The following is a 27803-nucleotide window of genomic DNA, read 5'->3' as shown; positions in this document are numbered from 1 at the left end:
ATCTTTTGAGCGTGCCCATTATTTCGGGCTCGCTATTCCAACAGCTCTGTCAACGAGGAGTGAGGGGTGTTTTGGAATCGCGCTTTATTTCACAATAAGTGCTGTGTAGGCAGCGCCAAGTATCGCAATAAACCCGCATCACAGACGTTAACGGCTGGAAGGAGCCACATGAGGTCAGCAGGTCCCACCAGCCCTCTGATCCAGGAGCCCCTGTGTTGCCAGCCCAGCCCCTCGGCAGGCAGATGGCCTCAGGAAATTGGTCTGGTCGGAAAATTCTCCATTGCAGCTGAGCTTTGAGTGCCAATGGGAATCTGACCCAGTGGAAGGCCTCGTAGCGTTGACTTTGTGTGACTTGTGGTTGCTTCAGAACTAAGGAACACCCGGCCCCCCAGAATCTCTCAGGTCAGAAATGCTGCCCTGGTGCTAGAAAACACGCCTTAGACTCGAGCTATTCACCCTAACAATGAGACGCGCTCCCTGACTGAGTTATGCATGGTAAAGTTCACGTCCTTCACCCAAAACCTGCGCGGCAACGTGATCCCACCCCTCGGCGCTGGTTTCCCCAGCCCCAAAGAGGCTGGTACCAGTTCACTGTGGCCCTACAGTAGCCGAGAAAGGTGGGTCAGCTCTGGGGGTGGGGCAGCCTCTGGCAGGGCTCATCACGCTTCTTCCAAAGTCCCCGGAGGGATCCAAAAGGTTCCTTGCATAACTGGTCCCCATGAAAGGGTGGGACCTTCCTCCAGAGCTGGAGGAAGATGGGAGACAGGACACTGGATTAGGGGGTCTCTTGCAAAGAGCTTTTCCTGGCTGCTCTGCTGCAGGAGAGGCAGGGCCCTTTGTTATCACAGAGATGGGGGCTCCGTGGTGCCATGCCGGCCACCCCTGCCAGGAACCAGTGTCACCTTCCCCATGGCAGATGCCGGAGGAAAATCCACTCCAGGGCAGCCCCGAGTCATGGAAAACAGCCCCTCTCCTAGGAGCCACCCCAGCGCTGGGGGAGCCATGGGCTCCCATTGGCATCTTCTCCCCACTCCTACGTAGGAGGTGGCCCGTTGACGTAGGTCAGCATGAAGTGGAAGGAGCGGGCATAGTCGTTGGCTTTGGAGCAGGCTGTGTCAGCTGGGAAGAGGAGGGAGACGCTGGCCAGGAGGAGCAGAAGCAGCGCAGCGGCCGACAGCAGCAGCCTCTTCACTCCAACCAGGAGCCTGGGGCCCGGCTGAGGCTGACCTGAGAGAACCAAGAGCTGCACCTTGGGCCGGGGGCAACAGGAGGTGGCAGGATTAGAGTTGGCGCTTGGAAGGAAACAGAACGAGAGTCACAAGGGAGGCCTGCGACTGCTCAACACCCTCCCTGCAGGGTAAAGAGACGCACGAGCTGTGGAACTCCCTGCCACTGGAAACGGGAATGGGCTCCAATGGGACTTGCTGCTCCCAGTGTCCCTCTCTCTGCACTGCGCTGCCCCCTGGCTGTGGAGCAAGTGCCCTCCTCCGCAGAGGGGAGTGAAGAAGGGAGGCCGTTTTGGCCCGGAGAGTCTCGTTCCAGAAGACTGTGGGAGGCGTGGGAGGGTTGGCAGGGCTGTCCGGAGGGGCAGGTAAATGCCAGGTGGGTGGGTGTGGGAGAGGGTCTGGTCTGACTGGGATTGGGAAGGGACTGGGAGTAGTTAGATGCAAGGAGATGGGGATGCTAGCAAGACCGGGCTGGCTTTTTGGCTAGCTGGCTGGGAAGCCCATTCCCAGTGCCTCTGCCCCTCGTGTCCCAGTGCAACCAGGCTCCAGAGCCCGTCGGGAGACTGTGCCGCCGGCTGAGCTCAGATTGCGCCAGACACCCTTGGGCACATCTGCTCCTGCCCTCCGTAACGCTTCACAGGGCAGGAGCCCCAGAGGGGACGCCTGGGCCAGGGGACACTGAGGCACCGTCATAATCCCTGCCCCACACGCCAGGAACACGGCTGGGGGCAGCGGGTTGCTGGGAGCTTGTGTCCGGAGGGTGAGCTGGGAGGTGGGGAGTTGCCAGGCCTGGGGCTGGGGAGTTGGACGGGGGGCAAAGGGCATTTGTCTGCCTCATTCCTGCCCCGCCCCCACCCTGGCTCCAAGCATTAGCCCCTACCCCGTCTCCATGACGATAGCCACGTCCTCAGAGCCGGGACTGGCCCGACTCCTCTCGCCGGGCTGCAAAGGGAAGAGATCCGGGGCGGGGGAGTTAGTGCAGGCTGCCTCGAACTCAGGGCAGCCACCGCATCGGGGTACCAGCCCTGAGCCCACTTCCCAAACTTAAACTCATGGCAGGGCACAAAACTTCACAGCAGGAGCGGTGCTGTCCGGAGCAGGGGCTCCAGGCCTGAAAGGGAGAGATCTAGGGAGCCAGGATGCCCTATCCAGGAAGGGGGTTACATAGGCAGGCCCAGCTCTTTCCAGCACAAGTGGGTCTCCCTTCCCAAGAACCACCAGACACAACCCTACTTAGCTTCAGAACCCTAACAGGATCCCAGCACCAGGTACCACGGCAGAGTCGCAGCCACCTTGCCCTGCCTGCAGGTTACTAACCAAATCCTTGTCTTGCGCCACCCGCTGCTGCGACGACCCACGCTTGGCCCTGCTGGCCAGGGAGGAGACACTGGGGCCAGGGGGGTCCCCCAGCCCAAATCCCATTGCACTAGCAGCTCCCCCTTGGGTTCCCCCATGGTGTGGGGATCCCAGACACGGAGAGGTCACAGGGCTGATCCTGGACCACCGTGCTGCCCCAGCAGGGGAGGGGCGGCGGCCTGGAGCTTGGGGCTGGGGAAGGGGGGTGCCTGGCCTGAGACCCCCGCTCCCTCCCGGAGGCAGCAGCGCTCACCTGCGTGGCTTCCGGCTTGCCCTGCTCCACACAGGCCTGGCCCAGCCAGCTCTGGATCCGCTCGGGGTCAAAGGCCAGCGCTTCTGTCTCACAGCCGGCCACGTCCCGCTGCACCAGGCCCGGGGGGAGCTGGCCGCCCTGCAGAGGGGCATCGCCTAAGGGAGAGAAAGGCGGGGGCATGACTGCCAGGGGGCAGGGCTCCCAGAGACATGCCAGGCTGGGGGTGGCAGCAGCCTCCGTTATGAAGACACCAAGCTGGGACTTGGCAGGGCTGGGTTCGAATCCCGGCTTTGCACCAAGCGCTTGGGCAAATCACTTAGCCACGCTGAGCCTCAGTTTCCCTTTCTGCGCAGTGGGGGTACCAGCCTCACGGGAGGGCAGAGGGGCTACAGAGTGCGAGGCACTCGGCATCAGGAGGAGGCCCAGCAGAGTTAATAACGGGGAGCCACAGAGCTGGTGGAGTGAGCAAGCCCGTTGCCTGGGGGTGCAGCTTTGCTACTGACCCACGGCAGTAAATTCTACCAGCCGATGGCTCTTCAGTGACCTGAGTGTGTCGGGTCTCAGTCCGGTTCCTGGCGAGTCCCCCCACCCAGCAGAACTCCAGCAACAGAAGGGCAAATTGAAGCCCATCGAGAGCCAAAACTCCAGGCAGGAGGGACCAAGAGCAGCGCGCACAGAGCCGGGGTGACAGTAACTTACATTTCTTACAGGCAGCCCCGTGGGGCCAGGGGTAGCAGGTTGGGGAGGTGCGATAGGATAGTACCCGTGTGAAATGGATCAAAGGGGTTTGGGGGTTGAGGGGATGGGGGGCTTGGGGCAGGAGAATGGGGGGATGAGAAGGCTCAGGGCGGGGGGATGGGAGCCAGTTCTGGGCATCACAATTCATGAAAGATGTGGAGACACTGGAGAAGGTCTAAAGACGAGCAACAAAAACAACTCGAGGTCTAGAAACCATGAGCTGTGAGGGACGACTGAAGAACTGGGCTGGTTTAGTCTGGAAAAGAGAAGACTGAGAGGGCACAGGAGAGCGGTTTTCAGGTACCTAAAAGGTTACACAAGGAGAAGGGAGGAGAATGGTTCTGCTTGGCCTCTGAGGACAGGACAGGACGCCAGGGGCTTAAACTGCAGCCAGGGAGGTTGAGGTTGGACATTAGGAAGAACGTCCCACCTGCCGAGGGGGGTTGTGGAGTCTCCATCCCTGGGGATATTTAAGAGCAGGATGGACAGATGCCTGGCAGGGACGGGCGATGCTGCTTGGTCCTGCCGTGAGGGCAGGGGACTGGACTCGAACTCTTGTGGTCCCTCCCCGTTCCAGTATTCCCTGGGTCTACGATTAGGCTTCATAGGGGCTTTCTTGGTAGCAGCTGAACAGGGGTCAGCCAGGCTGCTCTGTGATGGGCCAGGAACCAAATCACTTACCAGAACTGCCCCTGGCAACTTCCTGTTTCCTTCCAGTCCCCGGGGAGAGACAAAGCCCATCCTGGGAGCCCAGCCGCGCCGGCGTCTCCCGCTGTTAACAACAGTCATGCTCAGCCAAAGCCTCCTCCATTACCCCGACAGCTCCTCCCCTGGGGTCCAGGGCGTGGGGAACCGGGCACTGTCCCAGATCACCCCCTAACTGGGTGTAACAGGAGTCACAGAATCCCAGGGCTGGAAGAGAGCTCAGGAGGTCATCGAGTCCAGCCCCCTGCCCACGGCAGGGCCAATCCCAGCACCTCCCATCGCCCTACACTAGTGCCAAATCCCTCCCCTTCCCAGAGCTGGGAACAGAACCCAGGAGTCCTGTGCCCCACTGCCTGGTGCTCCTCCCACTAGACCCCACTCCCCTCCCAGAGCGGGAGGGTTCCCTGTAAGCTGGGCACTTGTGTAATGGCCCAGGAGAGATTCCAAAGCCGCCCAGCTGATTAGCAGAGCGCCCACAGCTAGGTTTGTGTTTCTGCTAGTGGTGCGCACATGCCTTGGTGCACATACAATTATTCCACACAAGGATGGAAATGACTAGAGGGAACATTGGGCTAGGACGTAGGAGTCCTGATGGACAGCCCCGCCCCCCGCTATAATCGCTGGACCCACTCCCCATCCCAGAGCCAGGGAGTGAACCCAGGAGTCCAGGCTCCCTCCAGCTATAACCACTAGGCACCACCCCCTCTTACCATCTTAAGTCGGACTCAGTTTGACTCTGGCTCACAGTGAAGCACCTTAGCAGCAGGGGATTGTGTTAGGCAAGGGACGCTCCCCCTGCTCCTGACCAGGCTATGGCTGGTTTAGAGCTAACCAGAGCTTGGCCGGACAGGTGCTTAGCTGGGACTCAGGAAACAGGGGTTCAAGTCCCAGCACTGCGTGACCCTGCACTGGCTCCCCACAGAGATCTGCCGTGCTGTGTGAGGCAGGGAGGGGCTAACAGGGTGGGGCCCTGCTCGGTTACTGGCTCTGGGTGGTGCCTGCGTAGCTCCGCGCGGCCTGGACTCGCCACAGGGCTGTGGCTGGAAAGCAGATGCCCAGGGGAGGGAGAACGGGACAGGGACGGATTCTCTGTGGGGAGGGAAAAAACAAGCCAAGGGGCCCTGGGAATTAAGCGAACCCCTGGGCCACTGCAGAGGTGCCGGCAGTGGGGGGAGGCCAAAGGGCTGTTAAACAAGACGGTCCAGCCTCCCCCTCCCCCCCAGAGCCTGGACTCCGCAGGGGTGCAGTGGAGAGGAGGAGCCCCCCAGGACACAGCTGGCTGGGGGGGTCAGGGCCAAACACCAGCCCCTGCGGTCCCTCTCCCAGGGGTTCGGTTTGTCCCCGCCCGTCCGCAGCTCTCACCTACTGTCCGAGGCTCTGCCCTGAGCGGCATGGCCCTGCCCGGTGCCCCGTCTCAAGCCCAGCCCCTCGGGGGGACCACGGCAGCAGCCTACCTTCCGTTCCTCGTGGCTGGCGCCGCTCCTGCACCCGCACGGCCAGCTGGCGGGCGGGCTCAGCTGGTGTCTGCAGCCCCGGCCCGGTTCCTCCCACGGGCACACACCTGAGAGGGGAGGCGGCTGGTGGCATCTGCCCCTTTCAAAGGTCCCCCGGGGCCCCCACACCTGCAGGACCTGCTGCAGCAGTGCCAGGCCGGCCCAGGGCAGCACCCCCTCCCCCGGGCACGTCGAGCGCTGCTGAGAGCTCCCCGCTGCCCCCTTTAAAGCACGGGGGGAGGGTCTGTCCAGCCCCTTCCATCTCCAGAATCCCTTCGCTCTGGCCCAGCTGGCATAGGAGGGAGGTGGCAGCTGGGTCATTGTCGGGGGGGGGGGACTGGCCCTTTTAGCCTGGCCCTCCCCTGCCGTGTGTGTGTGGGGGGGAGGAATCTTTATGGAGTGTGGGGCAGTCAGGACTCCTGGGTTCCAACCCCTGCCCATCATCTGGGGCAGCCTGGGAGACTCTGGCCCTTTAAGGACTCCTCTCCCCGCCCCCCTCCCCGCTCCAGGGTGGGCACCGCTCGCCATGCCTGTGGGATCCCCAATTCAGGCAGCCAGGGCTCACGACCCACGGCAGCCCGTACCTGTGATGGCGCTGTAATAAGACGAATCCTCTTCATCGTGGGATGTGGACCCCCCCACGTCCACCGAGGGGTCCCACTCCAGGTCCAAGGTGTCCCCCCCGGCAGCCTCAAACCGGTGGTGGTGCTGGCAGCAGACAGCCTTGTGTGGGGTGGACTGGTAGATCCAAGCAGTGGGAAGGGACCCCCCAGTTTCACCCTGGACCTCAGACTCCAGGGATGCATCTTCGAAGCAGTCAGACTCCACATCTGTGTCTCGGTCTGACAGCCACTCATCCTCGAAGACCTTGTGGGTGGGCAAGCAAGGAGGGTCAGCAGGGAGCTGCTGTCTGTCTCCCAGGCCTTCCCATCTCCCCTCTGGTAGCCTAACTAACCCTTCCAATACCCCTGCTTCAAAGCTCTTGCCACCTGAGCTACTGGAGAATCCCGTCATCATTGGCAGTACAGGTGCTATGACACACATTCAAGCCATTTTTTTAAAATTCTAACAGCAGAAGGCAGTGACTCACGCACCAGCTTGTAAATTATAATACCTTGCCTTATGATCCCCAAATGCTTTGGAAACATATCACCTCATCTAGCTCTGTGGATACAACAGCAGTTGTTTATCCCTTCCCCAGGGCTGAGATGCAGCCACCTCTGGGGCAGAGCAGCTGTTGATACAGAGCTCCCTGACACAGTGCTGAGATGCAGCCACCTCTGGGGCAGAGCAGCTGTTGATACAGAGCTCCCTGACTCAGTGCTGAGATGCAGCCACCTCTGGGGCAGAGCAGCTGTTGATACAGAGCTCCCTGACTCAGTGCTGAGATGCAGCCACCTCTGGGGCGGGGCAGAGCAGCTGTTGATACAGAGCTCCCTGACTCAGTGCTGAGATGCAGCCACCTCTGGGGTGGGGCAGAGCAGCTGTTGATACAGAGCTCCCTGACACAGTGATGAGATGCAGCCACCTCTGGGGTGGGGCAGAGCAGCTGTTGATACAGAGCTCCCTGACTCAGTGCTGAGATGCAGCCACCTCTGGGGCAGAACACCCAGCAGCCATTTAACAGCGGCAGAGCGATGACTCACACAGCAGCTGAGAAGAAGGGAAGAATATTCTAACCAGCTGAAAAGGCAGAGGGGTACGTAGGAAGGTAAAAAAGCAGCAGCTCACATGGCCCAACTCTAGGAAAAGCACCACAATGAGCCCCCGCAGGCTAGATCTCTCCCCCCCCCCCCCGCAGAACAAGGGCAGCCTCTGCCACCAAGCCTGCACCATGAGGACTCCTTGCAGCAGGGCCACTGGAACCAGCTGACTCAGACTGGCACATGCCACCACCGCCTCCTGCAGTACAGTGCCCCCTAGTGCTCAGCCCTCAATGCTAGGGGAGAGCGCCCCCTACTGCGCCCACCCCACTTTGCAGAAGAGCTCCCCCTCATGCCACCATGGGGCACTGCAGTCAGCACTGACTGTAAAGGGAGAGCTACCCCCACTGCTAGCCCTGTGGCCCCATGGAGCCGGGGAGAGCTATCAAGACTGCAGCACAAGATCACCCAGCTGCCCGGTGAGGATTTAGCTGCTGTGCCCCGTGGCGCAGGCTCCATCCCACACATACCAGCCTCATGCTGACCAGCCGGCGGCGGAAGCGGGACACCCGCCAGAAGACCTCCTGGCAGTAGCAGCTCAGATCCTGCAGCTCCTCCTCCAGGATCTCAGCGTCCTGCGGCTCGCTCCTCTGGATCAGCCGCTCGCCGGACACCAGCAGCCAGTCAAGTCGCTCCGCATTGGACTGCACGGCCTCCTGGAACTCCTGGGGCAGAGTCCCAGGCAGAGAGGGGGCAACGTTAGCACAGGCAATGGGTCTGGACCCTCCTTGCTCCCTGCAAACTGCCAGGGAAATCTTATGGGTAGGACCTCAGGTCTATATCTTGCCCAGAAGACCGCCGGCAGCACAGCGCCCCCTGGTGCAGCCCTGTGGGATTGCCCTGCTGAACCCTGCAGCACAGCGCCCCCTGGTGCAGCCCTGTAGGATTGCCCTGCTGAACCCTGCAGCACAGCGCCCCCTGGTGCAGCCCTGTAGGATTGCCCTGCTGAACCCTGCAGCACAGCGCCCCCTGGTGCAGCCCTGTGGGATTGCCCTGCTGAACCCTGCAGCACAGTGCCCCCTGGTGCAGCCCTGTGGGAGTGCCCCTGCTGAGCCCCGCAGCACAGCGCCCCCTGGTGCAGCACTGGGGGATTGCCCTGCTGAACCCTGCAGCACAGCGCCCCCTGGTGCAGCACTGGGGGAGTGCCCCTGCTGAGCCCTGCAGCACAGCGCCCCCTGGTGCAGCCCTGTGGGGTTGCCCTGCTGAACCCTGCAGCACAGTGCCCCCTGGTGCAGCCCTGTGGGAGTGCCCCTGCTGAGCCCCGCAGCACAGCGCCCCCTGGTGCAGCACTGGGGGAGTGCCCCTGCTGAGCCTCGCAGCACAGCGCCCCCTGGTGCAGCCCTGGGGGAGTGCCCCTGCTGAGCCCTGCAGCACAGCGCCCCCTGGTGCAGCCCTGGGGGAGTGCCCCTGCTGAGCCCTGCAGCACAGCGCCCCCTGGTGCAGCACTGGGGGAGTGCCCCTGCTGAGCCCTGCAGCACAGCGCCCCCTGGTGCAGCCCTGTGGGATTGCCCTGCTGAGCCCCGCAGCACAGCGCCCCCTGGTGCAGCACTGGGGGAGTGCCCCTGCTGAGCCCTGCAGCACAGCGCCCCCTGGTGCAGCCCTGGGGGAGTGCCCCTGCTGAGCCCTGCAGCACAGCGCCCCTGGTGCAGCACTGGGGGAGTGCCCCTGCTGAGCCCTGCAGCACAGCGCCCCCTGGTGCAGCACTGGGGGAGTGCCCCTGCTGAGCCCTGCAGCACAGCGCCCCCTGGTGCAGCACTGGGGGAGTGCCCCTGCTGAGCCCTGCAGCACAGCGCCCCCTGGTGCAGCACTGGGGGAGTGCCCCTGCTGAGCCCCGCAGCACAGCGCTCCCTGGTGCAGCACTGGGGGAGTGCCCCTGCTGAGCCCCGCAGCACAGCGCCCCCTGGTGCAGCACTGGGGGAGTGCCCCTGCTGAGCCCCGCAGCACAGCGCCCCCTGGTGCAGCACTGGGGGAGTGCCCCTGCTGAGCCCTGCAGCACAGCGCTCCCTGGTGCAGCACTGGGGGAGTGCCCCTGCTGAGCCCCGCAGCACAGCGCCCCCTGGTGCAGCACTGGGGGAGTGCCCCTGCTGAGCCCTGCAGCACAGCGCCCCCTGGTGCAGCACTGGGGGAGTGCCCCTGCTGAGCCCTGCAGCACAGCGCCCCCTGGTGCAGCACTGGGGGAGTGCCCCTGCTGAGCCCTGCAGCACAGCGCCCCCTGGTGCAGCACTGGGGGAGTGCCCCTGCTGAGCCCTGCAGCACAGTGCCCCCTGGTGCAGCACTGGGGGAGTGCCCCTGCTGAGCCCTGCAGCACAGCGCTCCCTGGTGCAGCACTGGGGGAGTGCCCCTGCTGAGCCCTGCAGCACAGCGCTCCCTGGTGCAGCACTGGGGGAGTGCCCCTGCTGAGCCCTGCAGCACAGCGCCCCCTGGTGCAGCACTGGGGGAGTGCCCCTGCTGAGCCCTGCAGCACAGCGCCCCCTGGTGCAGCACTGGGGGAGTGCCCCTGCTGAGCCCTGCAGCACAGCGCCCCCTGGTGCAGCACTGGGGGAGTGCCCCTGCTGAGCCCTGCAGCACAGCGCTCCCTGGTGCAGCACTGGGGGAGTGCCCCTGCTGAGCCCTGCAGCACAGCGCCCCCTGGTGCAGCACTGGGGGAGTGCCCCTGCTGAGCCCTGCAGCACAGCGCTCCCTGGTGCAGCACTGGGGGAGTGCCCCTGCTGAGCCCTGCAGCACAGTGCCCCCTGGTGCAGCCCTGTGGGAGTGCCCTGCTGAACCCTGCAGCACAGCGCCCCCTGGTGCAGCACTGGGGGAGTGCCCCTGCTGAGCCCTGCAGCACAGCGCCCCCTGGTGCAGCACTGGGGGAGTGCCCCTGCTGAGCCCTGCAGCACAGTGCCCCCTGGTGCAGCACTGGGGGAGTGCCCCTGCTGAGCCCTGCAGCACAGCGCCCCCTGGTGCTGCTCTGGGATTCATACTGTCAGGGAGAGTGCCCCACCCTGCAGTACAGCACCCCCTAGTGCAGGGGTGGGTAATAATTTTTGCCTAAGTGCCACTTCAAAAATTTTCGAAGTAGCCCCAGGCCACCCCGGAAGGGGCGGGGCCTAAATGGCAAGAGGCAGAGCTACCCCACCCCCAGACCATTATTGGTCTGGAGGTGGGGGAGCCCCTTTGTCCGCCCTTTCCACTGGGCACCCATGCCCTGGAAGAGGCTTGGCACTCTCCCCCACTCCCAGGTCAAGCAGGGTCTGGGTTAGGGGAGCACAGGAAGCCTCCTCCCACCCTGAGAGGAGCACGTGGCACTTTGAAGTGCCACGGGCTCCTTGCAGGGCCAGGGCCAGGGCGAAGGAAGCTTCACGCAGCTCCACCCCCCCCCCCCCGACCCTGATTGGCCTGGGGGCAGGGGAGCGCGCAAAGCCTCCTCCGCTCACCCCCTCCCCCGCCCTGCGAGCAGCACGCGGCGCTTCAAAGCACCATGTGCTCCTGGCAGGGCGGGTGGAGGCTTCGGGACAGGCCCTAGTTGGCCTGGGGGTGGGGGATCAGCAGGGCCTCTGTGAGCTGGATCAATCCGCTTGGTGGGCTGAAGCCGGCCCACGGAGGCCCTTTTGCCCACTCCTGCCCTAGCGCCCCAGTCTCATTGGTGCCCTAGAGAGACGGGCAAGCCCCACGAATGGTGGGTCCCACAGCTGTGGGCGTGCGCGCCCCTGTAATGTGTAACCCGCTGGGCGCCCAAGGTCGCAGCACTGCAGCAGCTGAGCCGTTGGGTTTATTACGTGCTGTGGCGCAGCCCAGAACAGGTGCGAGCGATACCCGAAGCAATAAACTAATCTCAGCATCGATCTGGCATCCCCGGTTTCCAGGCCGGCTGGTTTGAGCAAGCCGAGGTCTGCTAATAGACCTCAACACCTGTTCCCTCCCCGCCCCGGGAGGCTTCCGGAGACCAATCAGCCCTGAGCGGTTTTACTGCTGCTCGGTGCCTTCAGCAGAAGGACAAAGTCCATCCACACAGACATGGGTGTAAGGTGTCTGAGATGGCTGGGTCGGGAGCCACGCCCTCATTCTGTGCCTCAGTTTCCCCACCTGTAAAATGGGGCCTATGATACTGCCTCCTTTGCGATCTGCCAAGGAACGCAGGAGGGATGCTTGGGGGGAAAGGTGCTACCGGCCTGCGGCCTGCCAACCTCATTTCACACTGGGTGGCCAACTATCCGTCCAGAGACACACCCTTCATGTTCCAGTTCCTATTGACCACAGCCCAATGGGAACTAGTGATCCAAACCCGAAAGGGTCCCAGCCCCAGGCCCCAGTCAGGTGTTTTATACAGGCAGCCTGCAGCAATTCATCCTCACGCAGCTCTTTGGCCCAGCTGATAGCAGGAAATATTTTGGTTTCCTCTGTGAAAACCCCCACACCTTGTCCCTTCAGACTTCTAAAGTTTACTAAACAGGTTAATAACACAGGGGTGGGGCGTCTGCTGCCCCCTGTCCCCAGATGGAGGGGCCGAGCCCTGCTCTGTGTGTGCGAGAGAGCTGAGACTCAAACTAGCACAAGAGAGGAGAGGTAACTTCCTAGGAGATTTGAGACCAACCCAACCCACCCAGATCTGAATGACTCTGAGTACTGGGGAAGACTGAGCTTGTGTTTGAACATCTGGGTTCTCTTCCTCGCCTCCCTGTAAGACTTGGGCAGAGTCACCTCCCTGGTCTGTACCTCAGTTTCCTCGTCTGTAAAACTGAGAGGATACTGACGTGTATCCCTGGGGGACTGAGGTTATTAAGGTGTTTGGGGACCCTTGGAAGGCAGATGCTAGCGCATCACTGGGCCACATTTTCAGGCTGGAATTACCCCGTTCTGTGTTTTTTAACCCTTTGGTCACTACCGTTTAGCTGAGTGTTTTGGCATCTCAGCACCTGAGCGGTTAAGTGAAACAGGGACCCGAAACCAGTCCGGCTGCACGTCACCATCTAGAAATAAATTCCCCCTTCGGTGAACCAACAACACTGTCTGTGTAAACAGAGGGTCAGGGTGTGTGCGTGTGTCTGCACGTGCGCCTCCCACTCTCACTTTGCTGCCGCTCGCGCTACCAGCCCGCAGAACAACGGGCTGCTTTGGTATTAAAAGCCCTTCTTGTTCAAAGCTCCTCACGGACATTAATTTAAAACTCCTGAACTAGGAGCCCTCCCTGCTGGGGAAAAACAGGCAAGGATCCACTTCGCCCAGCCTGGAAATGCAGCCACCTCTGGGATGGGATGTGGCAGCTGTTTATCCACCGCGGTAGGACACTGGGGTGCGCACTGAGTCAGAGAGGAGAGCACCCCCTGCTGAGTCCTGCGCCTGGTGCCTGCAGTGCAGCGCCCCCTAGAGTCACACTGGGGGCAGGACCAATTCCATGAGAGCACTCTACTCAGCTTTGCCCTGCTCCCTGCAGATCTGCCCCCCAGCATGTTGGACCCATATTATGCCAGATCAGTCTCAGATGTGGTCGCATTGCACGGCTGCACAGACATGTGCATTGCGCGGTTGAACAAATGTGCATTGCACGGCTGCACGGAAGTGTGCATTCCACCGCTGCATGGACGTGTGCATTGCACAGTTGTACAGACGGGCGTTGCACAGTTACACTGAAGTGTGCGTTGCACGGCTGCACGGAAGTGTGCATTCCACGGCTGCACGGACGTGTGCATTGCACAGTTGTACAGACGGGCGTTGCACAGTTACACTGAAGTGTGCGTTGCACGGCTGCACGGACGTGTGCATTGCACGGCTGCATCCGGAAGCTGCGAAGGGCCAATGTGATATATACAGCCCCTCCCCCGATCCCTTACCCTTCACGAGAGAACACTCCCATTGTACCTGCAACTGCACAATTTTCTCCAGCGAGCTGCCTCCTGAGAAATGTTCCACATCCGTGAGCCGCAGATCCAGCTCCGTGAGCCTCACCTGCACGGTCTCCCGCTCCCACTCAAACTCCTCCCGCTGGCTGACAACATACTGGTGGGGGGAAGGAAACAAACAAAAATCCAGCCAAGCCCACAGGTCTGGCGGGAAGTCGGACAGCCAAGTGTCTCCATTTGCAAGCCTGTGGCTGGCCTCCCTCTGATGGTGCTGGCGATTACGGATTACGATCAGCCAGGCCCAGGATTGTGAATTCTCAACAGACCCGCTTGCAGAAACAGCGGATAATTTTCAGAAACCCCTCTGTTCTGGCCTGAAGCCGAAGCATCTCTGTGGGGCAGACAGTTGCTGTTGGGTGTCTGTTCGGCACTGGGCACAGCGGGGTACTGGGCCATGGCTGTGGCATCCGGGGGCGCCCGTGTGACAAATGGGGAATCAGTGATAATACTCATCGGTCAGATGCCTGGCCGGGAGCCCCACGTTCCCGACACTTTGCTCAGCTGAGTTCACGAATCTGGCCTGATCAATGTCACGTCCTGGGCCAGATCCCCCTCTGATCAGTGCTGCTCTATTTTACACCAGCCGAGGAGCTGATCTGTTTCCCTGTCCGGGTCTCCCTACTCATCAAGGGACCCCCAGTATAAACAAATATCACTGGGAGGCAGGAGACACAGGGACACATTTATCTGCCCATTAATAACCCCAAATTCCTGGACCCGATGGCGCCCGGAGCTCCCTCCCCACCGTGCCAATGCCCCTCCCACCTTGGGACCAGCTGCACGGTACCTTCAGCCTCTTGAGGATGGCAGCAGCTCGCTTCTGCAGGTTGTCCCAGCGTTGGTTGCTGTCCTGGACCACAGCCCGGAGCCGGCCCTGCAAACTGGTGCCACTGGCCTGAACCAGCTGCCGGTACTGCCTGTTTAAGGACTCCAGGTGGTGCAGCTTCTCCTGGATCTGCCTTTGCAGCACCTCGAGGGAGGAAGGGACACCAGTACTACTCCCACCTCCAGCAGGGGAGTAAGGGCTAGTGGTTAGAGCAAGGGGGCAGGGCAGTAGGACCCCTGGGTTCTGTTCCCAGTTCTCTCAGGCTCTGTCTAGACTGCAGGCCTCTTTCAGAAGAAGCTTTTCCAGAAGAGATCGTCCAGAAAAGCGTATTTCGAAAGAGAGCGTCCACACAGCAAAAGCGCAACGAAAAAGCAACGTGCTTTTTCGAAAGATAGCGGCCACATTGATTGGACGCTATCTCGCCTTTAAGTTGTGATTAGTCTGGGCGGCGTGGCCACCAGGGTAGTTGTGTTATTTCCTTGTGTCTTTCGAAAGAACGCCCTCTTCTGTGTCCACACACACGCCTTTTTCTGAAAAAGCTTTTTTGGCAAAAGGTTTCTTCCTCGTAGAATAAGGTTTACTGCCATCAGAAAACCCCCTCCAGTCTTTCAATTTTCCCTTGGAAGAACTCAAGGGCAGTGTGGATGCAAGTATTGTTTTTCCGGAATAACGGGCTGGTTTTTCCCCAAAAAACACTGCAGTGTAGACTGACCCTCACTGGGTACATCTAGACTGCAGAGTTTTTCTGGCGATACCAGAGGTATCCCAGAAAAACTCTGCCACATCCAAGGAATGCGTCTGCTCTTCCGAAATTTTTTTTGGAAGAGCAGATGTGGTTTTTCAGCATCCCTCGTCTTACGAGGAAGAAGGGATGTTCCGAAAAAGCTTTTTTCCCGACATTTGGCCCAGTGTAGATGGGACACATGTCGGAAAAGCCTCTTCTGAAAAAAGAAGCGGAAAAAGATACGCAAATTGCGGTTTGCAATTTGTGTATTTTTTTCCAGAAGAACTGTGTAGCCTAGACACAGCCACTGGGGTGAGACACTTTCTCTCTTTCCCTGTCTGTCAAATGGAAATAACCCAGGCCAGGGAGGGGGGAATGTGAATCTAAATGAAGGGTCCCAAGGAGCTACCGAGATCCATGAATCACCATGGAAATGGGAGAACTCGTTAGCCTCTTGCCAAGGGGAAGGACTGGGGGGAGGGGGGGGTAAGTGTTTCCCTTGTTTGAGCTTCTGTGGATTTGCTTTTCCTGGCACCTTTGAAATAAAAGGACTTAAATAAACACAACTCAGGGCCTCCCCCGAGGAGCTTTTCTGCCAGCCCGGTTCTCCTCCCGCTGTGCCAACATCCCTGCGCAGAAGAAAGCAGTAATTCCCCCCAGTATTATGTAATGGCTGAGGACTCCACCACCTACTGTCGCCGCACTGAACCCTTTTAGGTTAATGTCGGTAGCAGCTACCGGTCCCCATCCAGCACCTGGATCCCAATGCCTGAGCTTTATTAGGAATATTACGGTAGCATCTACAGTCCCCATCAGGGTTTGAGGCCCCACTGGAGCGAGTCTGATTAGGTATATTTCGGAATTGTCTAAAAGCCCTGTTGGAGTTTGGGGCCTCATCATGCTGCGCACTATTACGTGTATTACGGTAGCACCTACATGCCAATCCACTGTGCTAAGTGTTTAGACAACAGGTAGGAGGGGAAACTGAGGCACGTGGGGGCACAAGGGCTGGCCCACGGTCACTCCACAGGAGGGTGGCAGAGCTAGGAGCAGAACCCAGGTGGCCGCAGTCCCAGCCTATTGCTCCACCCACTGGTCCCCGCTGCCCTTTCTTCCCTGCTGTTTTCTCACCTCAAACTTTTTGAGCTCTTCCTTGGCCACAGGGAAGGGCACCTGGGCAGAGGCAGGGGAGGCAGCCCACCGCTCCGCCGCCTGCAGCCAGTCCTGGAAGCGGGACAGGGAGTCCAGGACCAGCTCGTGCAGCCGGCAGGCCTGCTCAGCCCTGCAGGGAGACCGCAAGGAACCTCACAGCACCCGGCCATCCCAGCTCCTCCAGGCTGCCACGGCCCGGCAGGACGGGGAAGCTTGGTGCAGCGGCCGGGGAGGTCTGGCGTCTCCCGGAGAGACAGACTCAGCCCCCCTCCAATACAATCCGGCCCCCTCTCGCCTCCCCCTCCCACACCCGCCTCGCCTCAGCTCTTTTCCCCCTTTTTCCTGCTGCCCACAGTACGACCCCTGGACCAACGCCCCACGGTCCTTTGCCCCCTCAAAGGATGCTGGGAAGAGATGGGTCATAGCCCCATTGCAGGTGGTGGGACGAGGTGGGTCATAGCCCCATTGCAGGTGGTGGGGCGAGGTGGGTCATAGCCCCATTGCAGGTGGTGGGACGAGGTGGGTCATAGCCCCATTGCAGGTGGTGGGACTCAGAAAGGCCGACACCCCTCCCCACACGCCCGGATGCTGGGTGTCGCCTTCTCCCCCCACCCCCGGATACTGGATCCCGGCCTCACCTGATCCGTTTCTCCACGGAGGCTGCGCAGACGCCGCAGCCGGGCACCGGCTCCCCGCAGTGTGCAGGGGACATCCCAGGCTTCAGACGAGCAGGCCCAGAGCTCCAAGCCCGGCTGCTCCTTTGCATCTCCGGCTCCCCACACGTCACAATCCCCGCGGGGGCAGCAGGCAGCTCGGGGGGGACCAGGAGTCTGGATGAGCCCGGAGCGTCGGCCGAGGGCCCATGACGGCACTTCCCTCCTGCCAGGCCTGTCTGGGCACAAAGGGATCTCGTCTGACGCTGACGGCACTGGGAGAGTCGCCCAGCAGGCCGGGTCAGAACCCAGAGTGCAAGGCCCCGGTGGGGCGACAGGAAGTCCTACGGGCAACAGGTGCAGAGAGAATCCTGCCTCTGCAGGGGGGTGGGGGCAGGTCTGCTCTCGTAAAGTACAGCCAGGCTGGGGAGGCCCCTGGAATCCCCAAGGGGGGGGTGAAGGGTGTCACCACACAGGGGAGCCTGGAAATGGGTGGAACCAGCCTCCGAGAACCCGCCCCGCCACCTCCCGCAGCCTGCCCAGTCCCCCCTGCCAGGGTGCAGGTGGCATACGGAGCAGGTGAGGGGTGTGGCTGGGACTCGCTGCACAGGGGCTCGTCTCTGCCCCCCCGGGCCCATGGGGGGTAGGTAGGTCAGGGAGGGGAAGCCAGAGCGCTCCGCAGTGTGACGGGTCTCGGCCCTGCTCCGCGGCGGCTCTAAGTGACACAGCAGGGTGCAGGCTGGGCCAAGAACACAGAGAGCAAAGGAGGCTTAAATCTGCCACCCCCAGGTGGAGAGCAGGCGTAGGTGGCAACCAGGGCTTGTGCCGGCTGCGGGACACGACTGGGCTAATGGCAGGGAGCCAGGGAGCCATTTGCTGACAGATGGCACATCCCAGCAGCAGCCTGCCTTGGCGGAGGACCTGGGAATCTAAGGGTACGTCTACACTAGCCCTCTAGTTCCAAGTAGGGAGGCTAATGCAGGCATTCGAATTTGCAAACGAAGCCTGGGATTTAAATATCCTGGGCTTTATTTGCATGTTCCCGGGCGCTGCCATTTTTAAATGCCTCGTAGTTTAAACTCCCTACCCGCAGCCACACGCGGCACAGGCTAGGTAGTTCGAATTAAAGCTCCTAATTCAAACTACCGTTAAACCTCCTTGCGCCTGGGAACATGCAAATAAAGTCGGGGATATTTAAATCCCAGGCTTCGTTTGCAAGTTCGAATGCCTACATTAGCCAGCCTAGTTCAAACTAGGGTGGCAGTGGCAGTGTAGACATATGACTGGGGAGGGAGGCAGAGACAGGGACGTGGAACAGGGGAGAGAGAAGAGAAGTTGGATCCCTTAAAATTGCCTTGTTCTGTCCACAGGCACCTGGCATTGGCCCCCTTTATCCTTCCTATGTCCCAAGGGTGCCAGGTCTGTCCATTGCAAGGCTGGTGTTGGGTGGCCAGCTGCTCCTGGGAGTGGGTAGCAAACCCACCTCCCTGGTCCCCCAGGAGGCTGCCCTAGCTCCTAGGCCACTCCAGACCCCACCTAAGCTCCCTTCCAGGTGTCCCTTATCCTGCCTTCCGAGTGCAAGAGCCGGGTCCTGCTCCAGGGCAACCTGCGTTTGATATCCGGGAAGCCAGGGGGGACTGGAAACCCTTCGTCTGACCCAGCCTGCCCCTTCCTGCGTCCAGCGCTGGAGAAACCGGCCTGCCCCTTGCGGGGGGAACGGCGCCCACTCTTTCCAGTCTGACTTTGTCTCGTTTCACGGGCCGTGGCCCGGCTCCTGCTGCTATTATGGCTGCTCTGCTGAAAGGGGCTCATGGGCGCCCCCGGAACTTGCACCCGACAGCCAGAGATCTCACTGCAGCTAACGCAGCCGTGCCCTCTGCCAGGACCGGCCCAGGGAGCCAGCCAAGCGCCCGCATGGAGCTGCCCGAGGAGGGGTGCCCGCCTGAAGCACACTAGCCGGGCAGAGCAATGCCCGGGCCGGGGAAGGGCAGCAGGGCGTGGTGGGAGCAGGCAGAGGCAGGGGAACATTAACTCGGCGTGCCTGCCCTCCTGCAGCGCGCTCTCCCGGACAGGCTGTTCCGCCCACGTGTCTCGCACCAAGCTGGACTGAGATCAAACTGCGAATGGCAGGCGGAGGCCAGCAGAGACCGAGGGGCCAGCAGGGCCCGAGCCCCCTGTCCCGGCAGAGACCTGATTAGGTGAGACGTGCCTGGATGATCCCAGCAGCCCCTGCTGCAAGAAAGCCAAAAAAAAAAAACCAAACTCCCAATGTCCCTGCCAATCCGACATGGGGGAAATTCCTTCCTGGCCCCGAATCTGGGCATCTGTTGGACCTGGAGCATGTGAGCTCCACCAGCCAGGCATCTAAGACCACCCCAGAGCATTGGGCACCCCATCCAGTGCCTCGCCCCCAGCTGCAGCCAGTCCCCAGTGGAAGAGGAAATTTGCCCTTCCCAGCACTCAGATTACAACTGTGCATCGCGGGAGGGGCGGGAGAAACCTTCCTGGTTCTGCAGGCACCTGCCTGGCTGGCTGACGCCTGGAAGCAAGAATTAGGAGCGTGACTCTGACGGGGGGCAGCGGGACAGGGCTTCTCGGGCACAGAGAACCTTGCAAGCGACGTTCCCTGTAAGCAGGGCGCTTGGGCGGCCACCCAGGAGAGATTCAGATGCTGCCCAGCGGATCAAGCGCCCCCAGCCGGCAGCAGGCGTTCCAATTGGTGGTGCACATCTGCACATGCCTTGGTGCATGTAACAAAATGTATTCCACACATTGACAGAACAAAAGAGAGGGAACATTGCCTGCAAGACCTCTCCCAGGGGCTCAAGCCAAGGGAACAGCACTATTATTACTAGGTGTATTACAGTAGCACCTCGGCACCCCAGTATCTCACCGTACTAAGGACTGTGCATTTTTATTCCTATTAGGTGAATTATGGTAGTGTCTAGGGCCCCCAGTACTGTGCCAGGTACTGTACAGGTGCATGGCTATTGGGTGTATTACGGTAGGGGATAGGGCACCCCAGCTATGGCTCAGGACCCTGCTGTGCTAGGCGCTGTACATTCTCCTCCTTAGAGAGTTTCTAAGCCAAGTACAAGGCCAGATGGAGGGGGGCACAAGGAAACAGTGCTGGGCAGCAACACAGGCAGGGTCTCATCACATCAGCCCCCACCTGCCACCCCGCCCGCCGGCCAGAGGTCTCTCCCCTCCAGCTGTGCCAGCCTGCAGCACGCCCCCGCCCCACAACAGAACTCACTGCCTAGGGTCTGCCGCAGCCGGCAGGGAGCTGCCTGGCATCTGCCGCCTCCTTTGCCAGGCAGGAGATCTGAAAGCCAAACCCGGAAGGCCCCTGGCAGCGCGGGCGACTCCCTCCCCCGCCTGCCCTGTCCTCTGCTCCCCAGCAGCCTGCGCGCCAACCAGCCTGAGATTTGTTTGTTGTGCCCCAGGAGCCTTAACACCCCTCCCCGGACAGTTGCTGGGCGGTTTCCAGGCCACCAGCTTCAGCGCATGGATCCCGGCCGGCGGTGCCGGGGGAACGTCTTCCGGCAGCATCGCACAGCGAGCTAGGGGAGCCGTGGAGGGGGCACACAGCGAGGGGGGGCCACGGATGGGCCCCTTCATTGCTGGGTGGGCTTCAACCACATGGGGAGGCCACAAAACGTCAGGGGAAAGCCAGGACTAGGAGCCAGAGCTGCTGCCTACAGCCCCTTGGCACTAAACCTTCAGAAATCACAGTATCCCCGGATACACAGGGCTTGGCATTTCACTGCCCTGGCCTCGTGGTGTCAGTTACAGAGGTAAAGAACCCGCCCCTCCACCCAGCTCCTGAGACGATGACAGAACCCAGGAGTCCTGCTTCCCAGGCCCTGACTAGCCCACCAGACCGCAATCCCCTGCCAGAGCCGGGCAGAGATTAGATCCCAGGAATTTTGACTCCCAGGCCTTCCTGCTCTAACCACTAGACGCCACTGTCCTCTGGCAGCTGGGGAAAGAACCCAGGCGTCCTGCTGCCCAGCACCCACCGCTCCACCCACTCCCCTCCGGGGCTGCCTCACGCGACATAAAGAAACGGTGACGCGGGCCGGCTTCCAGCAGCGCCCTGCAAGTCTGAGCGCGCCCCCGTCGCCTTCGCTCGCCTGCCTGGCTGGGCCTTTCCCCCTCCCGGGGGCCGTCCCCCTCTGGAATGAAGCCGCCCGCGGAGCCCCCAGGTCCTGAGCACACAGACCCCGCGCTCGGCAAACAGCCGCGCCCTTCGGAAGAGGCGGAAAAAGCCAATTCGATTGCGTTTCAACAATGAAAAACACACAGAGGGGCCCGGAGTCCACCATTCCCCCCGCCCCCACCCCGCCGGGCACAGTGCAGGGGCCTGGTCGCCCCCCTGCAGCCAGCACTGTCAGCCCGGGCATGATTCTGGCCCCCCTGGGCGGGGGTGACCGGCCTCGGTGGGCCCTGAGTCGCAGGCACGCTGAGACCCCCCCCCCCCCCCCCGCGCCACACTGGGGTGGAACAGCCTCTGGAGAATCCTGCCCGCCCGCCAGGGGCCAGTGTGGACGTGGATCTGGCTGGTCTCTGCCTCCCAGGGCCCATCCGGGGAGACCCAGGCTGCGGGGGGGGAGGGGGGGCGGGTGGAGCTGAGCAGAGGGCCAAGGGGAGACCTACAGCCAGGCTGGACCGATCTGGCTCCCAGCTGAGAGCTGGTGCTGGGGCAAGGGATGCAACGTTCAGGGATGCTGAAGGGCTGGGGGAAGGGAGGATTTCTGATTGCTTTCAGCCAGTCTCCCAAGCCTTGCTCACTGCCTCGGGCAGAGCCGGGCGGGAGGGGTCGGCTCAGGCTCCCTGGACCTGCTGGTGGCTGCTGGTGGCTGCTCCATGGCTCTCCCGGGCTGTTAGAGTGGCGGAGGCCTCTTCTCTGGGCCAACCGGGATGGCTGGTGCTGCACTGCCTGGTCGGCAGCTGCTCTGTGGCTCTCCAGGGCTGTTGGGGTGGTGGGGGCCACGCTTGCTGCCCCCGTGTGGTCATTCTGGAGTATAACAGTCCCTGCTATCAGAGCCCTCCCTTTCTGTGTGATGCGAAACAGTCGCATTCCAGGCACATCCCATTGTCCTGGCGCAACCAAGCCCTGCCCTTGCTTTCAGTTGCTGTAAGAGGAGGCTGCCCGCCGCATGGGGTGGTCCTGGCTCGTCCCGTTTGGAAGGAGGTCTTGAACAGACTCATGGGCGGCAGGACAGACAGACGCACAAACTCTCAAATATACAGTATATAGACCACAGTGCTGATTGGCGGCTCTGTCCTGGGCCCCTTCCTGCTAAGACGGACCTGCCCCAGCGAGCTTTCAGTCTAACTCGACAAAGGGTGGGAGGGGAAACTGAGGCACAGAAAAAGGCAGTGCCAGGACTAGAACCAAGGTCGGTGGCATTCCGCTGTAGGGCTCTGCCCCCAGGCTCGTGCTGCTGCTTTTGCCTGCATCCCTGGTGGCAGAGCTCCAGCCGTTGCCTGCTGCCGGGGAAAGTGCTCGGCCAAGGGAAAGCCTGTACTTGGAGCTGGGGCGTAGCCAGAGCCGGTTTGGGGTCACCAGCAGCGAGGCTGCCCTGGCCGGGGGTAATGGTGGGAGCCCAGGGGATGTAGGGAGGGGCACAGAGCGGGGGTCCTACATGGGGAAGCTGCCGGCGGTGCCAGATGCACACACAGGCTGGGAAGGGCGGAGGGGCAACGGTCTGAAATGTGAGTGTTTCCCTCCCTCCCTGCTCAGGCAGCGGTGTGAGAGGAGACCCCAGAGGACAGGCTGGATTTTGGCTCCCCCTGCGCAGGCTCCATGTGCCGTCCCCTGGAATGAGCGGTTTGTTCGGGCCGGCCCGGGCGCCCCTGGCAAGCAGGCGTACGGAGGAGCGAGCCAGGGGACCCAAACCCCTGATCTCCGGCACCGCCGGGGCCTCACCTGCTTCGCTTTCTGCCCCCGCACCCCACCCGGCTTCTCTCCAGTGCAGCCACGAGCTCCGGGGTCAAAGCCCAGGGGTTGGGCCCTGGGACGTCAGGTGGGGCTTGCGAGGGTCAGGGGCTTGCCTGGCCGTGGGGTGGCGTGGGAGGGCCCCACAGTGCCGGGTGGCCATGGAGAGCGCCCCGTCCCTGGGCCTAGAGTCTGAGCAGCAGCTGTGACCGTGGCGAGACCGTCCCTGCCTCCAGCGGAGACCTTGGCACCCGGCCCGTGTGGCCTGTAGCGTTGGCCAGGCCCGTCTGACAGGCCTTCCGCCTACCCCTCCCATCCCTTGCCTTGAGCCCCCAACATCCTGCCTTGATTCCTGCACCCATCAGACCCTGCCCTGAGCCCCCCCACCTCCCAGCCCCCTTCCCTGACTCCTGCACCCTCCACCCCTTGCCCTGAGCCCCCCACCCCCACCCCTGAACCTAAGTGACATCAGGTAAATCCTCCAATATAAAAAAAGTGAAACCCATTGGAACTGCCTGCTGATTTTCTGCTCCACCTTTGCTCCCTTAACCATGGAAATTCTTGTTCTTTGTGAGCTACAGCGTGAAGTCCTGGATTCTGCCGCCTCTGGACTTTGATCATGACTTTGTGACTGTCCCTGTTTGGGAGAGAACAGGGGGAGGTCGCAGGGGGAGGGGCCTGCAAAGTGAAGCGGGGGAGGGCCATGGCGGATCCTGGAAATTGGGCGGACAGGTATCGATCAGGGCTCCCGGTAAGCTGTGCATCTGGGCAGCCACCCAGCAGAGCTTCAAATGACGCCCAGTGGCAGAAACTCCACAGCCGGCAGCATGTGTTGCCTTGGGTGGTGCACATCCACACCTGCCTCAGCGCACAGAACAAAATGTATTCCGCTCATGGATGGGAAAAAAAATAGAGGGAACATTTTTATTGACGACTGGGCAGGTGGCGATGCCACAGCTGCAGATGACAACGGCAGAGTCATTGAGGCAAGTCACAGCACTGCTCTGTGCCTCAGTTTCCCCTCTGTAAACATGGAGATACTGATACAGCCCTGCCTTGTAAAGCACTTGGAGGCTTCCCTCTGCTAAGAGCTCGGGATTCTCATTATCTCCCCCCACGTCTGCGTCCCAGACAATAATCTGCTGTTTCTTCATGGGAGAATACGAAATAAGGGATGGATATTTCTTCCTCCCCAGCCCCTCTTACCCAAATCCTTTGCTGGTCCCCGTTAGATTCCAAAGGGAGAAAACAGGAGGTTGGGTGTTGGGGCTGCCACAAATTCTTTGCTAAGGAGAGAGAAGAAAAAGGTTTCAGGGAGATGTTTCTATCGCGAGGCCGAGCCCTGGAAGGCAGCAAACTGAGAAACACAAAATGTATTTTGCTTTAGCTGCTGAACCCCAGTTCTCCAAGTCTGAAACACCATTCGGTCCTTTGCGCTGTGAGTGGCGGCTGAACTCACTGGAAGACAGCATGAAAAAGCGAGATCAGGGCCCGTCGGGCCGGGCGCCGCCCAGACACACAGTGACCGAGATCAGGGCCCGTCGGGCCGGGCGCCGCCCAGACACACAGTGACCGAGATCAGGGCCCGTCGGGCCGGGCGCTGCCCAGACACACAGTGACCGAGATCAGGGCCCGTCGGGCCGGGCGCCGCCCAGACACAGAGTGACCGAGATCAGGGCCCGTCGGGCCGGGCGCCGCCCAGACACACAGTGACCGAGATCAGGGCCCCGTCGGGCCGGGCGCCCAGACACACAGTGACCGAGATCAGGGCCCGTCAGGCCGGGCGCCGCCCAGACACACAGTGACCGAGATCGGGGCCCGTCGGGCCGGGTGCCGCCCAGACACACAGTGACCGAGATCAGGGCCCGTCGGGCCGGGCGCTGCCCAGACACACAGTGACCGAGATCAGGGCCCGTCAGGCCGGGCGCCGCCCAGACACACAGTGACCGAGATCAGGGCCCGTCGGGCCGGGCGCCGCCCAGACACACAGTGACCGAGATCAGGGCCCGTCGGGCCGGGCGCCGCCCAGACACACAGTGACCGAGATCAGGGCCCGTCGGGCCGGGCGCCGCCCAGACACACAGCGACCGAGATCAGGGCCCTGTCGGGCCGGGCGTCGCCCAGACACACAGTGACCGAGATCAGGGCCTCGTCGGGCCGGGCGCCGCCCAGACACACAGTGACCGAGATCAGGGCCCCGTCGGGCCGGGCGCCGCCCAGACACACAGTGACCGAGATCAGGGCCCCGTCGGGCCGGGCGCCGCCCAGACACACAGTGACCGAGATCAGGGCCCCGTCGGGCCGGGCGCCGCCCAGACACACAGTGACCGAGATCAGGGCCCCGTCGGGCCGGGTGCCCAGACACACAGTGACCGAGATCAGGGCCCGTCAGGCCGGGCGCCGCCCAGACACACAGTGACCGAGATCAGGGCCCGTCGGGCCGGGCGCCGCCCAGACACACAGTGACCGAGATCAGGGCCCCGTCGGGCCGGGCGCCGCCCAGACACAGAGTGACCGAGATCAGGGCCCCGTCGGGCCGGGCGCCACCCAGACACACAGTGACCGAGATCAGGGCACCGTCGGGCCGGGCGCCGCCCAGACACAGAGTGACCGAGATCAGGGCCCCGTCGGGCCGGGCGCCGCCCAGACACAGAGTGACCGAGATCAGGGCCCCGTCGGGCCGGGCGCCGCCCAGACACACAGTGACCGAGATCAGGGCCCGTCGGGCCGGGCGCCACCCAGACACACAGTGACCGAGATCAGGGCCCCGTCGGGCCGGGTGCCGCCCAGACACACAGTGACCGAGATCGGGGCCCGTCGGGCCGGGTGCCGCCCAGACACACAGTGACCGAGGTCAGGGCCCGTCGGGCCGGGTGCCGCCCAGACACACAGTGACCGAGATCAGGGCCCGTCCGGCCGGGCGCCGCCCAGACACACAGTGACCGAGATCGGGGCCCGTCGGGCCGGGTGCCGCCCAGACACACAGTGACCGAGATCGGGGCCCGTCGGGCCGGGTGCCGCCCAGACACACAGTGACCGAGATCGGGGCCCGTCGGGCCGGGTGCCGCCCAGACACACAGTGACCGAGATCAGGGCCCCGTCGGGCCGGGCGCCGCCCAGACACACAGTGACCGAGATCAGGGCCCCGTCGGGCCGGGCGCCGCCCAGACACACAGTGACCGAGATCAGGGCCCGTCGGGCCGGGCGCCGCCCAGACACACAGTGACCGAGATCAGGGCCCGTCGGGCCGGGCGCCGCCCAGACACACAGTGACCGAGATCAGGGCCCCGTCGGGCCGGGCGCCGCCCAGACACAGAGTGACCGAGATCAGGGCCCGTCGGGCCGGGCGCCACCCAGACACACAGTGACCGAGATCAGGGCCCCGTCGGGCCGGGCGCCGCCCAGACACACAGTGACCGAGATCAGGGCCCGTCGGGCCGGGCGCCGCCCAGACACACAGTGACCGAGATCAGGGCCCGTCGGGCCGGGCGCCGCCCAGACACACAGTGACCGAGATCAGGGCCCCGTCGGGCCGGGCGCCGCCCAGACACACAGTGACCGAGATCAGGGCCCCGTCGGGCCGGGCGCCGCCCAGACACACAGTGACCGAGATCAGGGCCCCGTCGGGCCGGGCGCCCAGACACACAGTGACCGAGATCAGGGCCCGTCGGGCCGGGCGCCCAGACACACAGTGACCGAGATCAGGGCCCATTGGGCCAGGTGCCGCCCAGACACACAGCGACCGAGATCAGGGCCCCGTCGGGCCGGGCGCCGCCCAGACACACAGCGACCGAGATCAGGGCCCGTCGGGCCGGGTGCCGCCCAGACACACAGTGACCGAGATCAGGGCCCGTCGGGCCGGGTGCCGCCCAGACACACAGCGACCGAGATCAGGGCCCGTCGGGCCGGGCGCCGCCCAGACACACAGCGACCGAGATCGGGGCCCGCACAGTGACCGAGATCAGTGGCAGCCCTAACACCCACCCTTCTGTTTTCCCACCTGCAATCGAACGGTGAGCAGCAAAGAGAAGAGGGGGCTGGGGAGGAAGAACTCTCCATCCCCTAGTTCGTATTCTCCAATGGAGAAATGGCAAATTAATTTCTGGGACACAGAAGACGGGGGGATGGGGGGGGGGGAGACTCTCGCTCTCAGCAACGGGAGGCCTCAAAGTGCTTTACAAGGCAGGGCCAGATAGGCAGGAAACCCTTTGTAGCCAGGCAGGGCCCGCTCCGGCCAGGTGCAGGCATGTGGGGCTGCCAGCAAAGCCACCAGGAGCCCCTGGTTAGATCCCCCACCCTGCCCAGACAGCTCCTACAAGCCAAGGCCTGGAGGGCCCGTGACATTACACAGGACCATGGGGCCCGATCCTGGCTTGCTTAACCCATCTTTCCTGCAGCGCGTCCCCTTTAAGGCACGGCCCCCCTACCCGAACCGCGATGTCCTGCCAGCCCCAGGCAAGCCACAAACTTTGCACTTTGTCATCGCCCGGCCACGTCTCCGGCCTGCAGCCTGGGGGAAAGCTACAGAATCAATATTGACCTTGCCGAGCGCACCTGCTCCTCCTGCTCAGCTCTGGGAACGTGGCTCCGGCCGGGAAGCGGCTCCGAGCTAGCGGGAGCCTGGGGCGGCTTGGAGGGGAGAACGGAGCCTCGTGTTTCTAGTGCTGCTGCCGGTTACGTGGATCCCGGCACCACCCCGCCGCATGCGAGACCCTGCCCGGGCCCCCGGCTGCTCCAGGCACAGCACAGACCAGCCCCCCTCCCGCATCAGGAGCCCCTATTGTGCTGGGCACAGCACAGCCCCTCCCCAAACAAAACCGGCCCCCCCACTGTGATAGGTGCAGCACAGACTCCCCCACGAGATGGGGGGCCAGGCTGTAATTATGATCAGGACCCACCCTGCAGTCCCTGCTACGAGCACCGGACCCTTTCTTTCCGATTTCCCTCACCCCCGTGACAGATGCGGAGCCGAGAGCAGCATGGCTGGCAGCAGCTCAGAGAGGCTGAAAGCTGAATGGCCCGTAACGCCGGGTCCGGCCCGCCCAGGGCGCTGCCCGCACCCTACCTGCCAAGCAGCCAGCTGAATTCAGATCCTCCGCGACCCGCCGGAGCCGCAGTTCCACCGAGCCCCGAGGCCCCTTTGCACCTGCC

The 27803-nt window shown here is 62.5% G+C and overlaps 1 protein-coding gene across 1 annotated transcript; it reads right to left on the bottom strand.

Moving 5' to 3' along the window:
- Positions 1 to 69: 69 nt before the first annotated feature.
- Positions 70 to 27803, bottom strand: SYNE4 (spectrin repeat containing nuclear envelope family member 4). Its single transcript, XM_089769938.1, has 13 exons — positions 27718 to 27803; positions 23859 to 23938; positions 16694 to 16947; positions 16035 to 16185; positions 14141 to 14323; positions 13313 to 13450; positions 7945 to 8139; positions 6356 to 6638; positions 5733 to 5839; positions 4255 to 4345; positions 2836 to 2990; positions 2107 to 2168; positions 70 to 1292 (listed from the first exon to the last, which is right to left on the bottom strand). Exons 3-13 carry the CDS (start codon positions 16819 to 16821, stop codon positions 1034 to 1036), a joined length of 1752 nt encoding a protein of 583 aa, XP_089626064.1. The 5' UTR covers positions 16822 to 16947; positions 23859 to 23938; positions 27718 to 27803; the 3' UTR covers positions 70 to 1033.

This window comes from Pelodiscus sinensis, chromosome 18, assembly GCF_052426305.1.
Source record: "Pelodiscus sinensis isolate ZL-2025 chromosome 18, ASM5242630v1, whole genome shotgun sequence".
Classification (NCBI taxonomy): domain Eukaryota; kingdom Metazoa; phylum Chordata; order Testudines; family Trionychidae; genus Pelodiscus; species Pelodiscus sinensis.
Note: the sequence above shows the minus strand (reverse complement) of the source record. Positions and strands in the feature narration are given on the sequence as shown.

What these genes read in the sequence shown, in the direction of transcription:
- SYNE4 (XM_089769938.1), bottom strand. Translation starts at nt 16,821, where the DNA reads ATGCAAAGGAGCAGCCGGGCTTGGAGCTCTGGGCCTGCTCGTCTGAAG. An exon ending in AGTTGCCAGGGGCAGTTCTG is followed by an intron (nt 2,991 to 4,254) that starts GTAAGTGATTTG and finishes TCTCTCCCTTAG; the next exon opens with GCGATGCCCCTCTGCAGGGC. An exon ending in GCAAGCCGGAAGCCACGCAG is followed by an intron (nt 2,169 to 2,835) that starts GTGAGCGCTGCT and finishes TTCCCTTTGCAG; the next exon opens with CCCGGCGAGAGGAGTCGGGC.